Source organism: Suillus discolor (genome assembly GCF_016758755.1).
Source record: "Suillus discolor strain FC423 chromosome Unknown F5147scaffold_51, whole genome shotgun sequence".
Lineage (NCBI taxonomy): Eukaryota > Fungi > Basidiomycota > Agaricomycetes > Boletales > Suillaceae > Suillus > Suillus discolor.
In genome coordinates, this window is record NW_024541298.1 from 168718 (window position 1) to 182304 (window position 13587).

Sequence of the window (13587 nt, forward strand, 5' to 3'; positions counted from 1 at the left end):
TTACGTGCTTTGATATGCTAGAACTGGAAAGTGTGTTATCCGCCCATCAAAGCGACAAAATTTGGACAAGTTCGCTCCCGGTTCCCATGTGACCCCATCAACTATCCGTGACATCGTATTGTCGATCTCATTGTTCTCCATTGTAGCGTGATGTATAGAAGGCACGAAGGGACATCCCTAGCTGCATTGATGAATTTGATATCGGTGATTCTGGTGCGGTATTTGCAACCTGATGTCTTCTGTCTGATGATCATCAAGATGTATCATTATCAGCAACGGGGATTACTAGTAACGCCATTTGCAAGGACTTGTGGACCGGAGCAGCGGGCGATCGATGCTACAGCTGCTGCACTCGCCCATCACGCAAGGTAGCTAAGCACCATCAATACGGGAACAAGTACGGGCTGTGCTGGGTTATAGATAAATTTTAATACGAGTAACAAAAACCCTTGTACGTCGCTTGTGATGCATTATTTATTGTGGGTCTTGATCACAACACAGGGACCTATTTTCGTGTTGAGCACGAGCACCTCGGACACCTTTTCATGCTGGCCGACAAAGATAATCACAGCATGAACTCTTTGTTGAGTTCCTGGTCAATTTCTGGTTGGACATTTTTTGAGCTGAATCCAACGTAACCCTCCCTCTTTTCATTCAAAACTTCGTGAGACGTGAGAGTCATGATCGCTGTGACATATTCGGAAAGCGTACTAAAAATTGATCTCAGCTCTTTCTCCGCGCTCGGGGTCAAACATGCATTCTGGGTATATACTAAAGAAACAACAAGAGGGTACAGCACAAGGGAAGCCCACTCGATGTCACGAGATTTTATATATTTATGATCATATGGGTGTCACTATCAGTGAGGTGCACTGCGAAATCGTAGAGGCGCGCTTCATTGCGGAAGACGAGGTATAGCCGATACGCGCTTGACAATAAAACCTATCCGTCGTCTCCAATGAGCAGTCCCGTGATACATACACCTGAAAGGACCTTCGTCCCTGGCAGTCACGCGAGACCGCAGTTTCCATGTGCTGAGGTTTTGTCGAATCAAGTCGAATCGTTCGACCGCCTGCCCCATTGTAGGTCTTTTACTAGGATCATCTTGCACCATATCATCGATAAGAGATTTCAAGAACTCAAATCCCGTTTTAGTCTTGTTTACGTTCATAAGTATTGGAAGATGAAAGCGTTAGACCAGCACTTACATTTAGGAACTGTTCTCGGATAACATTTCCAAGATAGTAGACGTCGGTTGGGAAGGGATTCAGCAGGGTATCCGTATTATTTTGAAATTCTGGTACCGTCTTATCACCCCCGAATATAGGATACTCGAGCGGATTTTCTTCACTGGCATCGTATCGGCGTGACAAGCCGAAGTCGATGATGTAGTACTTGGGGGGTCGCTGAGTGCGGGTGTAATGACTCGCGAAACCGCTATAGTCCCGCTTCATGTGAGGCTTGACAGGGTGATATGGTTCGGCATAGAGGTCTTTGGCATCCATCATAATGTTCATCCACGTGCAATCACTGTTGTTCAGTTCAGTGAGATCACGTTATATGACAGTCTCGGGGAACGTACCGGTGTGCGACGTGGTGGTTGTGCATGAACAAAAAACCCTGCAGTAAGTTGATGAGAGGACGTACAAGCTCAGAGCGGTTGGCATACTTCGAAAAGTTGCCTGAGGCATTCCACCACCTCGCCGAATGTATCAAATCGAAGCTTGACGAAATTAAGAAGCAATGGCATTACGATAATCTGTTTGTCGTCTTCGTCGGGAACTGACAACACCTCGAAAAACGGAACGCAATGGTTCTTGGGATCAGACGCAAGTTTGTCCGACATGAAATATAGTCCAATGTCTGCCTCATCAGGATGCTCCGACTTCTTGACTATTTTAAGGGAAACATACAAGCCGTCAGATAGGCGTGTTGCATCCATGATTCGACCAAACTGTGGAGCCGTCAGCTAGTCAAAATGGAAGCCGAGCTTGTTGCCTCACGCGTATGATCTGTCGGTCTTCACAATCAGAAGCATTGCGTTTGGAACCCTCCCAAGACGGAACCCATTCTGGAGCATAGCGTGGCCGAAGCAAGTATCCTTGGTCTCTTAACCATTGGTACCGCTGGCTCCACCAAGTTTCATGTAAAGACAAAGCTCCCGATCTGCGTTCGTGTTTTGCTCCGAAAACTGCAAGCTCCATCTGGGTTCTGAGAGCTTCCGATCTCTCGAGTTCCGCCGCTTCCTTGGCCTTGATTTCATCCCTTTTGCTCTTTGAGGTGAACAGAGTCTGAATCATACGGAAAGGCTGAAGGCGACCACCAAGTACGGAGATGAGGAGCACTAGCAACAATAACTGCACATACGAAACCACATACCCAAACAGTGACATGCTTCCAATTGAAACCTGCGTGACACACTTACATAAATTAAATTTTACAAAGTCAATCCACCAAGTCTCGACCGGTTCCCACATGTGCCGTTGAAGGGTTAGTTAACGTTAACTGGTTACGTACGAGTCCTGTTTAGGACAAGTTTAGCGACGCTTTGACTTCCAGATGGCCCTAACAACTACATTTTGTGCGTACTTGGTCCCCCCGGAACCGTGTCCTTACGGTTTTTATATAATTTTATCAGGGTATGTGAACTTCGTCGCAGAACCCCTCAATTTCTGAAAGTATAGCAAGTGCACACTTATGAAGTACAACACCAATGGGGGACTGGCTGTCTAGTAACTCTAGTTCAATAACCCGTACACCATGCTCTCATGGAACAACCAGACACTTCTCTTTCCTATTCCCCTCGGCCTTGCCGATCAATATCATCGTTCCGTTTTTCCTTTGATAAGATTTCAAGGCCCAAAATCTTCTCTTCACGAAGTGGATTTAGCTCTTGTTGCAACAATGAATGAAATTTACAGGATGAAAGAAATAGTAAAGAACACCTCAGATTTCAAAGAACTTATCCATGAGTCCAAGGTACAATATGACACGTGCGTCTCTCTAACTACATGTTATTGCCGTGTTACTGACTATCATGCAAGGCTATTGGAAGACAAACAGGATTTGGCAAAGGCCATGGCTGATAAGAAGACCTTTAATCCGTTCAAGTTGCTCTCTACCTATCGTGCGGCTCGCTTGCTCTCAGAAACAGGAAAAGCATTGTGGATTGAAACCCTGGTAAATTTACGCCCTTGGCCATTATTACATATCTGATACAGGTTTGCAGACTACGTCGGAGAGGCTGAGAAGGCAGACGCTCTCTGTTGACACACTAGCTACACAGGCAGTTGGAGGTCTGTTCTATTCTTGTTCGCTCCTGCAACTCTAGAACTCCTGGATTTTGCAGATGATGATCTGCCGCCTGGTGCTCGCATCAGCGCAATTGCTGTACAACTTGACGATACAGACACATATCCGGATGATATCGGCGCTTCATTGTTCTCCGACGCGGACGCTCTCATTGCATCCCAAAGGGAGCTGGACCCACATATAAATCCCTTCTCGGATCACTATCAAGTGAAAGACTGTAGGAACGTCATATCCGCTAGTTGTCTGTAGACTCATGCATATGATCAGCCAGAACTAGCGCCGTCCCAGAAGATGGCTCAAAATTTTCTACCGATGATGGAGCTACGTCTTCCACCAGTCCAAGTTCTCGTCTTCCTGAAGTTCAGAATTTTCAAAATAGCTATGTCGCTTCGAGACCTGCAATACACACCCCAACTCTGAACTAGGGTAGGTTGTATAATCAAAGGTCGTGTTCGTAGGATCTACACTTCTCGTATTCGTGGATTTCACTCATGATATATTTTCAGCTTATTGAGGAGACATTGATTTCCAAAATGGCGTGGCATGGTAACCTGGTGTTTGGATGCTGGTTCTAAGAATCGCCATATCTCGCTGCTCAGCAGGAATACGCGTACAATTTGTTCGTAATAATTAATATTTTAAATGATGAATGTAAACTCGATGGACGACAAATACTTTTTTCCCGCATCAGTTTTGGAAGTTTTTACAGCTGTTTGCAGAACACTACTATCGGCGTTGAGCCAGAGTTGCAAAACACATTATAGCACTTCGCCACTCGACTTGTCCGTGGTGATATAAGCCAGGCTGCCCACGATCCTAGATCGGTGTCTGGTTAAGACGAACTTCTTTTACTGTCCTACTACCACTTGGTCTTCAGGAACAACTCGACCCAATCAGATCTCATGAGGTAGAATATATCGACGACATTTGTAGAAGGTGACGTTAAAAGATAAACGTCAAAATTCCGTGTGTTTGCACATTGTTGATCGCGATCTAAAATATGAGAATATAAGCAGACTGGACCAACAGTGTGACCACACTGAGCGTCTCGGCATTGACGTGCGGGAGGTGAACCCTCGATGATTATGAATACAGTAGTCTACTAGCCAACCCGAATCCAAAGAACGTCGCCCCGTTCGCAGATGGTGAACTGATGAGCAACGAGCTCGTGAAACATTTCTGAGAAATCAATGCGTACCGAATCAAAGTGGGCCCCAAACCACTACCGATTTCCTTGCTTCTCCAAACTTTCTGCACACAATCTTGTGCCGAAACATATTTTTGTCCAGCAGGCGGGGTAAATCTGCCAGTCTACACTCTAGACCTGATCATGTCTATAGGGCGTATCACTGTCCAAAGCTGTCACGGGATTAGCTCAATGCACACGCGAACATGCACTGGGCAGAAGGAATGGAATTTACGGCGTATCCAGCTGTCGCGCCATACAGAATGTAGTCCATCTGGTCCCCCCGTATACCATTCCAGGTCATTTTGCGTTGTACAAGCTTTTCGTATGCCAAGAGGTAGACGCCGTAGCCTGTCCTTTGAATAGTCCGGAAACCTTGAACAGAATGAGAGAAAGAACAACGTAGAGTAACAAGAGCATCACCTTAAGGCTTGCCACGTACCCAAATATTTTATGCGTGTGAAGGAGTTAAAGATTAACATAGTGCTCGTCCATTGCAAATGTCAAAGGGGCCCAACGGCTGCAACTTTGAGCTGTCGTTAATTCATTAATGACAATCTTCACAATGAACTTTCGCTGTCACTGTACAGAAAATTAGTGGCTCGGTTCTGTGTTGTAAAATTACCAAGTCAGTCATTTTGGTATGCCATAAATCTATGTAATTTAGCATCAAAAAGTCTTATCGTGAATGCGGCCCCGTAGACATTATTAGAAACTCCACCTTTAGCTAACTGTTTAGTAAAAAAAAACACTGGTTCTCGCAAAATTACGTGCTTTGATATGCTTGAGGTTTGTTATCTGCCCATTAAGCGATACAAAATTCGGAAAAGTTCGTTCCCATGTGATCGCATCAGCTATCCGTGACGTCGTATTGTCAATCTCATTGTTCTCCATGATATCATGATGTATGGAAGGTTTTGAGCGAAGAGACTCCATCCCCAGCTGGACTGGTGAATTGATATCGGTGTTTTTGGTATGGTATTATTCGCCAACTATGTTCTGTGAGGTAATCACCAAGATAAATCACTATCAGGAACAGCTCGGAGCACTGGTAGGGCGTGTGGATCATGGGTGACCTACTAGAGACACCAGGTGATCAATACTACTGTACTTGCCCATCACGCGAGGCAGCGCCATTGACATGGGAACTAGTGCGGGCTCTAGTATGTTGTGAATAAAGTTTTTGAACAAGTTATCGCTGTCAGACTCACCCCCCAATTGTACACCGATCATGATGCATTTGTATTGACCGTGTAGGGACCTATTTTCTTGTATTAACGTGAAGCTGCTGGTGAGTCACTGGGCACTAGCACCTCGGACACCTTTTCATATGGGCCAACAGGAGACAAGAACTCACAGCCTCCGTTGATCTCACATGATGGTCCTTTTGGACAATTCCTGGTAAGACGTTTTTACCCCATCATTGAATTGAACGGTTCAATTAAACATGGAGTAAACGCGACCCCCCTTCATTTCAAACTCCGCGACTCGGCGAGCATTCGGAGTCGTTCTCTCTAAATGATCTCAGCTTTTTCTCCGCGCCAGAGGGAAAAAAACAGAAGCGCACTGTGATACATCTTCAGTATCTACTGGTGAAGCAACGACAAAGGGGTAAAGCACAAACATATGTTTTAATACAGCTCGTGGACTGACCCTAGTACACAGTACCATCGAAGATTTGGACATATCTCATGTTGCTAAATTCAGTGCAACAGTGTTCTAGATGTACATCGCAACACTGCAGAGAGTATGTGATCATTCCTGAAAGCGAGGCATGACTGGTGCGCACTTTACAATGAAACCTATCCGTCACCTCCAATGGGTGGCACTGCGATACCGAGTTTCGAAGATATCTTCGTCTCTTGCAATGACTCGAGAGCGTACTCTCCACGAGCTGAGCTACTGTCGATCCGAGTCAAAACGCTCAACTACCACGTCCATCGTAGGTCTCGCATTGGGATCGTTCTGAACTATGTCATCTACGAGAGGATTCAGAAAGTCAAAACCTGTTTTTGTCTTGATCATGGTGATAAGCGACTGAAGGAGTTTCGTGTAAACACCTACCTCCATAAATGACGTTGCCAAGATAGTAGACGTCAGTGGAAATGGGTTCACGGGGACGTCGATGAAATTCTGGTACCGATTTGTCGCCGGGCACTCCAGGGAGTGCCCTTGCTAGGATCGTATCGACGTCGTAAGCCAAAGTCGATAAAATAGTATTTTGGTGGTCGCTGAGTGCGAGTATAACGCCTCACACGACCACTGAAGTCACGCTTCATGAAAGTATCAACAGGATGATAGGGCCCGGTATAGAGGTTTTTGACGTCCATTATGTTCATCCACATCCAGTCACTGGCTGTTGGTAAGTAGAGAACGCATGAAACAACGGTTCTAAATCACTCACCGATGTGCCACCTGGTTATTGCGCATGAACAGCAGATCTATGATATCTCGCTGAGACAGTATGAGCATTTGCTGATGTCCTACTTCAAATAGTTATCTAAAACACTCCGTTACCTCACCAAATGTGTCGAATGGCAGCTGAGTGAAAAGAAATAGCAGCAGCATAACAGTTAACTTCTTCGTTCGATGGCGATGACACTCAAGAAAAGGAACACGATGGTGTTTGGGATGCGACGCAAGCGGCTCTGACATGAAGTATTGCCCTATCTCTACCTCATGAGGGTGTCGCAACTTATTCATGATCATGAGTGAGACATATATACCGTCGGATACACGCGTTCAAGTTGCGTCCATGACTTGGCCAAACTACTATGCATTCGTCAACCAACAAATAATGAAGTATTAACATCTCTTACTCACATAGAACGTCCGCTTTCACAAGTAAACGAGAACAAAGTAAATACCCTTGATTCTTCAACCATAGATATTGTTGGCACTAGATTTCATTTGCAGACAAAGCTCCTGGCCAACGATCGTGTTCTTGTCCAAAAAGTTCGAACTCCTTGCGAGCTTTCGTCTTTGTAGCGCTCCTGCCCTTCGACAAGTTCATGGGAAGAAGTTGAGACAGTGCATGAGGCAGTAAATGACGACGTCGACTGTATGAGAAGGTATCATGCACATTTCAGAGTAGAACAATAAAACCTGTCCAATCTTGAAAGACAAACCCAATGACGTCTGAGTGATCCAACAGCACCTCTTCAGCAGAGCTACCACCAATCGATGTCTTCTGTGATATTGAGAAGCGTACAACACCGTCCTCCGAGTGAGGTCCAACATAGACAGGCTGGTAGAATAGTATTTGGAGAAAGCGGAGATGCATCGGACCATCTGAAAGGCCGAATAAAGATAAGGAGATGCACGTGGCGCTTGGTGTGCACAGCACTGTGAAGCTGTGGAGAGAACACGAGGATGAAGAATGCGTGCCTTGGCAGGCAACTTATATCAATACCTGCGCAGCCCTCTCGACCCCAAAAGCAAACATCCGCTATCTCAGCTACCAGCCCGCCCCTCTCGTTATTGCGCGGAGTGAATCTGTCCCAAGTGGACTTCACCGTGAGTGATACTGTAGTTGGGAGTAGGAAAAGCTGAAGTGAGGAAAAGATACGACTACTCCCCGGCCGGTATCGAGGGGTATCTCTTGGATACGTCGTCCTGAAGCTGTGCTCTCAGTCAGGATAGAATCCCCCTAGGTAGGATCTCTCGTGAACAATCGCTCCAGGCACTTCTATTGACATGCCAAAGTCAGGTGAAAGCAAATAAGCCAGTGAAATCACCCACTATTTATACCCCCACAGGACAACTCATTCTGAAGCAACGATCTGCTCTCGCGCATATGGTCTACGATTCCCTTGATCGAGATCCCCGAGCGCCGATCATATCGTCTACTGCCGCTAATGTGAAAAAGACGTCAGCAGTAACCCCCTGCAAGACGATACGAGGCCATACCGCGGGAGTTATAGGCGTTGCACACCTGCCCGGTGGGCAGCGCATCATCACATGTTCATTCGACAGCTCACTTCGAGTATGGGACCTAAAGAGCGGTGCACAGATAGGTAGCGAGTGGCGAGATGAAGGAGATGAGGCAGCAATAAGGGCCATGGCATTGTCTCCGAATGGCAAGACTATTGCCAGCGGAAGCAATGACGGGACAGTGAGGTTGTGGGAGGTCGAGACTGGGAAGGTTGTCGTCAAATGGAAAGGACACACTTCTTTTGTGCAGTCAGTGTGCTGGAGTCCAAATTGTGGGCGAGTTGTGAGCGGATCAAACGACGGGATGGCAAAAGTGTGGGATGTGAAGAGCGGCAAACCAGGCGAAGGTCTGAATCCAATCAAGACAGGACACGAGTCGGTTTACGTGGTGAGATACTCACCCGAGGCATCAATGATTGCAACAGGAGGATTCAACGAAAATGGTTTCAAAATCTGGGACGCGAAGAAGGGCGAGCTGCTGTACATGTCCACAATCAAATTCGATCCAGTTTGGAGCTTAACCTGGACATCGGACGAAAAGAAGCTTATTGCCGGGTGCGGGAATGGCCCGATTGCGATATTTGACACTGCCACATGGCAGCAGATCGCCGTTCTGGAGGGTCACATTGATGTTGTCTACTCCCTTACTTTATTTCCAAACGACCGCCTCCTTGCGAGTACATCTTGGGATCATACAGCGCGTCTCTGGAATCTTGACACAAACCTCCAAATCGGGCCACCTCTTCAACACAAAAATGACGTCACTTGTGCAGCCTTTTCCGCTGATGGAAAGCTGCTATCCACCGCAGGTTGGAATGATAAAAATGCGTATGTATGGGACATTCAAGCCGTCCTCAAAACAGCTGGCCTAGAAAATCTCCTGTCCATACCTGATGTGAGTGCCAACTTGACTCTCACTCGCTATCTCATTCCCAATGGCTATCAGGCACAAAAATCTGAACTCAAAAATAATGTATGTATCATCTTGTGACTTTTCAAGAATCAAACACGCTAATGTCCCACACGCACAAGCTATCAGATGTACGCTGTATCTTTTCCTGACCTTGATATCGATCCTGATATCCGCATTCCAGGCTAATGCTACGCGACGTCCGCCTATCCGTCCAGCCCCACGTCGAGTGCCACAAGGCTTTTTCGATAATGTGCAAGACAGCGGTCCTGTAAGTTACCACCATTTACCTGCACAGGTTATTCTGATTTTTATATCTTCAGTCCTCCACTACCCATCCTGATCCATCTCTCCATCGCCTCCGCAATGCTTTTGCACTATCCTGGGGATCACGTCCACGTGCGCTCCTCGCTAGCCTTCCCTCACTCTTCCGCCGTTCCCCACCCAACACAGATGAACCAAATGAACCTCAGCAACATACATGGGGACCTGGTACCTCCTCTCGTCGCAGTCCTCCTGTTGTCGATGTTCCTGCATTAGATGACAAGAAGGTATGTCGTTTGCAGGAGTTATCAATAGCTGGCGTCTCAAGTTTTATCTGTAGGCACTGTATGTTTCTCGACGGCCGGAACGAGCTAGCGACAAAGCAAAACGCGTCGATAACTCCAAATGGTGGGCTCGTGCTGTGCTGTTCCTCTGCTGTGCGTCTCCGTCCAACGACGACGGTCACTGATGGTTTTAGAACACGGACAATCACATTCATATTTATATCCTCATTTTGCTATCTTTCAGCGTTTTTCTGTTATCATTAATCGACGCCTCGTATTCTCATTTGTTTGTAAAGTGACAAGTCGATTTGCACGCCGGTTGGTAAGGAATGTCTCACTTGATCTTACAAATTTATCAAGTACATTTCATACACGTGCTCAACTTATCCCTCGAGCACTAGACTCAATTAACCGTGGGTGCTTCTCTGAAGAATGCGAGACGGTCTATTCGCCCATTCACTGATGCAATGTCCGGATGCCCTGCAAGGCACCAACCCTCCTGCATATGTAACCTCTTTTTAACATGAAGGGTTCCCTCATTTCCAGCCTAGTCAGAATTAGGTTTGGATGTCCACGACTTCGCATGACTCTTCGGGGCATTGATGGGCGTTGTGCATACAGCGTCATCACTCACCACTTCGTTTTAGCTCAACCTTCTCGAAGTCACCATCAACGAAACAAAGTTTGCATGGATGCAGTATGTGCCTGTGGCGTTGTTCACCGCAGTGTTCTAACCATCATTACATTCATACACCAATCAGTTAATTTCTGCATTGCTTTATTTTCCTAGTCCGTGCCGCTGTTCAGTCGTCTTTATGCACTCGATCTAGCAAGGCCACTCATCTGACCAGTTGACCATTCACCCTTATAATTTGGTTTGTTTCATTTCCCGTATCGTATTCGACTGATTGGTCTCAAATAGGACACACTTTTTGATGTATGTGCGTGAAGTTGACGATTCACTATCGCAGTACTTGGTCAGTCGAAACGTAGAATCTCAGCGAGCAAGATCGTGCCCAGACCTTTCTTGCTGGCATAAAATCCGTACAGATTACTTTCAATTCTAACCAAAAGAGTGCCGCTAGCACCAATGCGCCATGCGAACTCTTCCTCGGGAAACATAGCTACACCGCGTATAGGAGGCTACTCAGAGCTCAGCGTAATATCAACTAACACCATTTTAGACTCGTACTCGTGCCAAATACTGGAGGACGTCTGCAGCTCATTCTCGGATTACTGGTGTTTGATGTTTTGGTCGGCCATTACTTGTTGTATGCCGCTATTCCGATCTCCGCGCAACTGTCGACTTTATGGGACACTGTCACTAGCACGCAGACTTAAGACCTCCACATACTGTCGACCGTTTTGCCGTGTACATAATCAGCAATTTCTGTATGCAAAAGTAGTTACAAACACTGAATTCATCGGCCCACTCGATGTCACGAGATTTTATATATTCAAAAGATCATATGAATGTCAGTGAGGTGCACTGCGAAATCGTAGAGGCGCGCTTCATTGCGGAAGACGAGGTATAGCTGATACACGCCTGACAATAAAACCTATCCGTCGTCTCCAATGAGCAGTCCCGTGATACATACACCTGAAAGGACCTTCGTCCCTGGCAGTCACGCGAGACCACAGTTTCCATGTGCTGAGGGTTTGTCGAATCAAGTCGAATCGTTCGACCACCTGCCCCATTGTAGGTCTTTTACTTGGATCATCTTGCACCATATCATCGATAAGAGATTGCAAGAACTCAAATCCCGTTTTAGCCTTGTTTACGTTCATAAGTTTTGAAAGATGAAAGCGTCAGACCAGCACTTACATATAGGAACTCTTCTCGGATAAGATTTCCGAGATAGTAGATGTCGGTTGGGAAGGGATTCACCGGGGTATCCGTATTGTTTTGAAATTCTGGTACCGTCTTATCACCCCCGAATATAGGATACTCGAGCGGATTTTCTTCACTGGCATCGTATCGGCGTGACAAGCCGAAGTCGATGATGTAGTACTTTGGGGGTCGCTGAGTGCGGGTGTAATGACTCACGAAACCGCTATAGTCCCGTTTCATGTAAGGCTTGACAGGGTGATATGGTTCGGCATAGAGGTCTTTGGCATCCATCATAGTGTTCAGCCGCATGCAATCACTGTTGTTCAGTTCAGTGAGATCACGTTATGACAGTCTCGGGGAATGTACCGGTGTGCAACGTGGTGGTTGTGCATGAACAAAAAACCCTGCAGTAAGTTGATGAGAGGACGTACAAGCTCAAAGCGGTTGTCATACCTCGAAAAGTTGCCTGAGGCATTCCACTACCTCGCCGAATGTATCAAATCGAAGCCTGACAAAATTGAGAAGCAATGGCATCACGATAATTTGTTTGTCGTCTTCGTCGGGAACTGACAACACCTCGAAAATTGGAACGCAATGGTTCTTGGGATCAGACGCAAGTTTGTCCGACATGAAATATAGTCCAATGTCTGCCTCATGAGGAAACACCGACTTCTCGACTACTTTGAGGCAAACATACAAGCCGTCAGATAGGCGTGTTGCATCTATGACTTGACAAAACTGTGGAACCGTCAGCTAGTCAAAATGGAAGCTGAGCTTGTTGCCTCACACGTAAGATCTGTCGATCTTCACAACCAGAAGAACTGCGTTTGGAACCCTCCCAAGACGGAACCCATTCTGGAGCATAGCGTGGCCGAAGCAAGTATCCTTGGTCTCTTAACCATTGATATTGCTGGCTCCACCAAGTTTCAGTTTCAGACAAAGCTCCCGTTGGAGGTGTGTATTCTACTCCGAAGACTGCAAGGTACTTCTGGGCTCTGAGAGCTTCCAATCTCTCGAGTTCCGCCGCTTTATTCGCCTTGATTTCATCCCTCTTGCTCTTTGAGGTGAACAGAGTCTGAATCATATGGGAAGGCTGAAGGCGACCACGAAGTGCCGAAATGAGGAGAACTAGGGGTGTTGAATTCTAGGAGAGCTCAGCCCAGCTGAGTTTATATGCCAAACTTCGACATTTTTAAAAGGTCCACCTACAACTCTGCCGAGAGCATGTGCTGTTGGCGGTTGTCGAGTGCGCCAGTGGGCTGGTGTTGTATGGTGCGATATGTTTGATCTCCCCACACATGCTGCCCGTTATAGATATGCGGTGGTGGCACGAACGAGGAGTTGGGGGCACTGAGACTACTACTTAGAGTTGGCGAGTTGGACGCCGACTGCAAACGTGCAAGCTAGTAATAGTGTAAATTTGTCTGATCATTATGAACGAGATACACTTACAGCAAGGACTCCGAGCCTGTGCATACTCGTCAGATTCCCAAGCCATCAAAAAGCAGCTATTGTGGGTATAATGATATCAGCTCACATCCCCCCTATTCAAACAAGACTTACCTGGGCCGCTTCAAGAGTAGCGATGGTTTCACCTATACCGAACAACTCGCATGATCAACAGAATGGAATGCGCATTCAAATTTGTGGGCGTTGATAGCCGAACATTATGTAAGCGATGTCAAGGTAAAACCGCATAGAACATCCGTCTTCACAATTGAGTAAACGAGAACGATATCAACCATAGATATTGTTGGCACTAATAGGTTTCATTTGCAGAAAAAGCTCCTGGTCAACGATCGTGTTCTTGACCAAAAAGTTCGAGCTCCTTGCGAGCTCTGCCAGTCTCTTATTTTCTGCCGCTTCC

The 13587-nt window shown here is 46.5% G+C and overlaps 6 protein-coding genes across 6 annotated transcripts; 2 read left to right on the forward strand and 4 right to left on the reverse strand.

Moving 5' to 3' along the window:
* Positions 1-675: 675 nt before the first annotated feature.
* F5147DRAFT_709225 (kinase-like domain-containing protein) lies at positions 676-2391 on the reverse strand. The gene is made up of 5 exons (XM_041438184.1): positions 2004-2391; positions 1670-1954; positions 1583-1620; positions 1209-1530; positions 676-1156 (listed from the first exon to the last, which is right to left on the reverse strand). The coding sequence occupies exons 1-5, from the start codon at positions 2298-2300 to the stop codon at positions 896-898; spliced, it is 1203 nt and encodes a 400-aa protein (XP_041289826.1). The 5' UTR covers positions 2301-2391; the 3' UTR covers positions 676-895.
* Positions 2392-2443: 52 nt separating this feature from the next.
* On the forward strand, positions 2444-3979 carry F5147DRAFT_709230 (uncharacterized protein). The gene is made up of 7 exons (XM_041438185.1): positions 2444-2639; positions 2689-2993; positions 3045-3180; positions 3230-3296; positions 3350-3529; positions 3580-3762; positions 3819-3979. The coding sequence occupies exons 2-6, from the start codon at positions 2761-2763 to the stop codon at positions 3735-3737; spliced, it is 774 nt and encodes a 257-aa protein (XP_041289827.1). The 5' UTR covers positions 2444-2639; positions 2689-2760; the 3' UTR covers positions 3738-3762; positions 3819-3979.
* A 394-nt stretch (positions 3980-4373) lies between these two features.
* Positions 4374-5032, reverse strand: F5147DRAFT_315533 (uncharacterized protein). The gene is made up of 4 exons (XM_041429187.1): positions 4941-5032; positions 4734-4873; positions 4511-4671; positions 4374-4414 (listed from the first exon to the last, which is right to left on the reverse strand). Exons 1-3 carry the CDS (start codon positions 4978-4980, stop codon positions 4624-4626), a joined length of 228 nt encoding a protein of 75 aa, XP_041289828.1. The 5' UTR covers positions 4981-5032; the 3' UTR covers positions 4374-4414; positions 4511-4623.
* Positions 5033-6397: 1365 nt separating this feature from the next.
* Positions 6398-6828, reverse strand: F5147DRAFT_776700 (uncharacterized protein; the record flags this gene model as incomplete). The annotated part of the gene is made up of 2 exons (XM_041441884.1): positions 6398-6558; positions 6639-6828. 2 exons carry the CDS (start codon positions 6826-6828, stop codon positions 6398-6400), a joined length of 351 nt encoding a protein of 116 aa, XP_041289829.1.
* Positions 6829-8312: 1484 nt separating this feature from the next.
* On the forward strand, positions 8313-9742 carry F5147DRAFT_315607 (WD40-repeat-containing domain protein). Its single transcript, XM_041429188.1, has 4 exons — positions 8313-8460; positions 8511-9326; positions 9378-9612; positions 9665-9742. Exons 2-3 carry the CDS (start codon positions 8559-8561, stop codon positions 9420-9422), a joined length of 813 nt encoding a protein of 270 aa, XP_041289830.1. The 5' UTR covers positions 8313-8460; positions 8511-8558; the 3' UTR covers positions 9423-9612; positions 9665-9742.
* A 1659-nt stretch (positions 9743-11401) lies between these two features.
* Positions 11402-12804, reverse strand: F5147DRAFT_581638 (uncharacterized protein; the record flags this gene model as incomplete). The annotated part of the gene is made up of 5 exons (XM_041431609.1): positions 11402-11662; positions 11715-12036; positions 12087-12124; positions 12174-12458; positions 12508-12804. The coding sequence occupies 5 exons, from the start codon at positions 12802-12804 to the stop codon at positions 11402-11404; spliced, it is 1203 nt and encodes a 400-aa protein (XP_041289831.1).
* Positions 12805-13587: the final 783 nt, after the last annotated feature.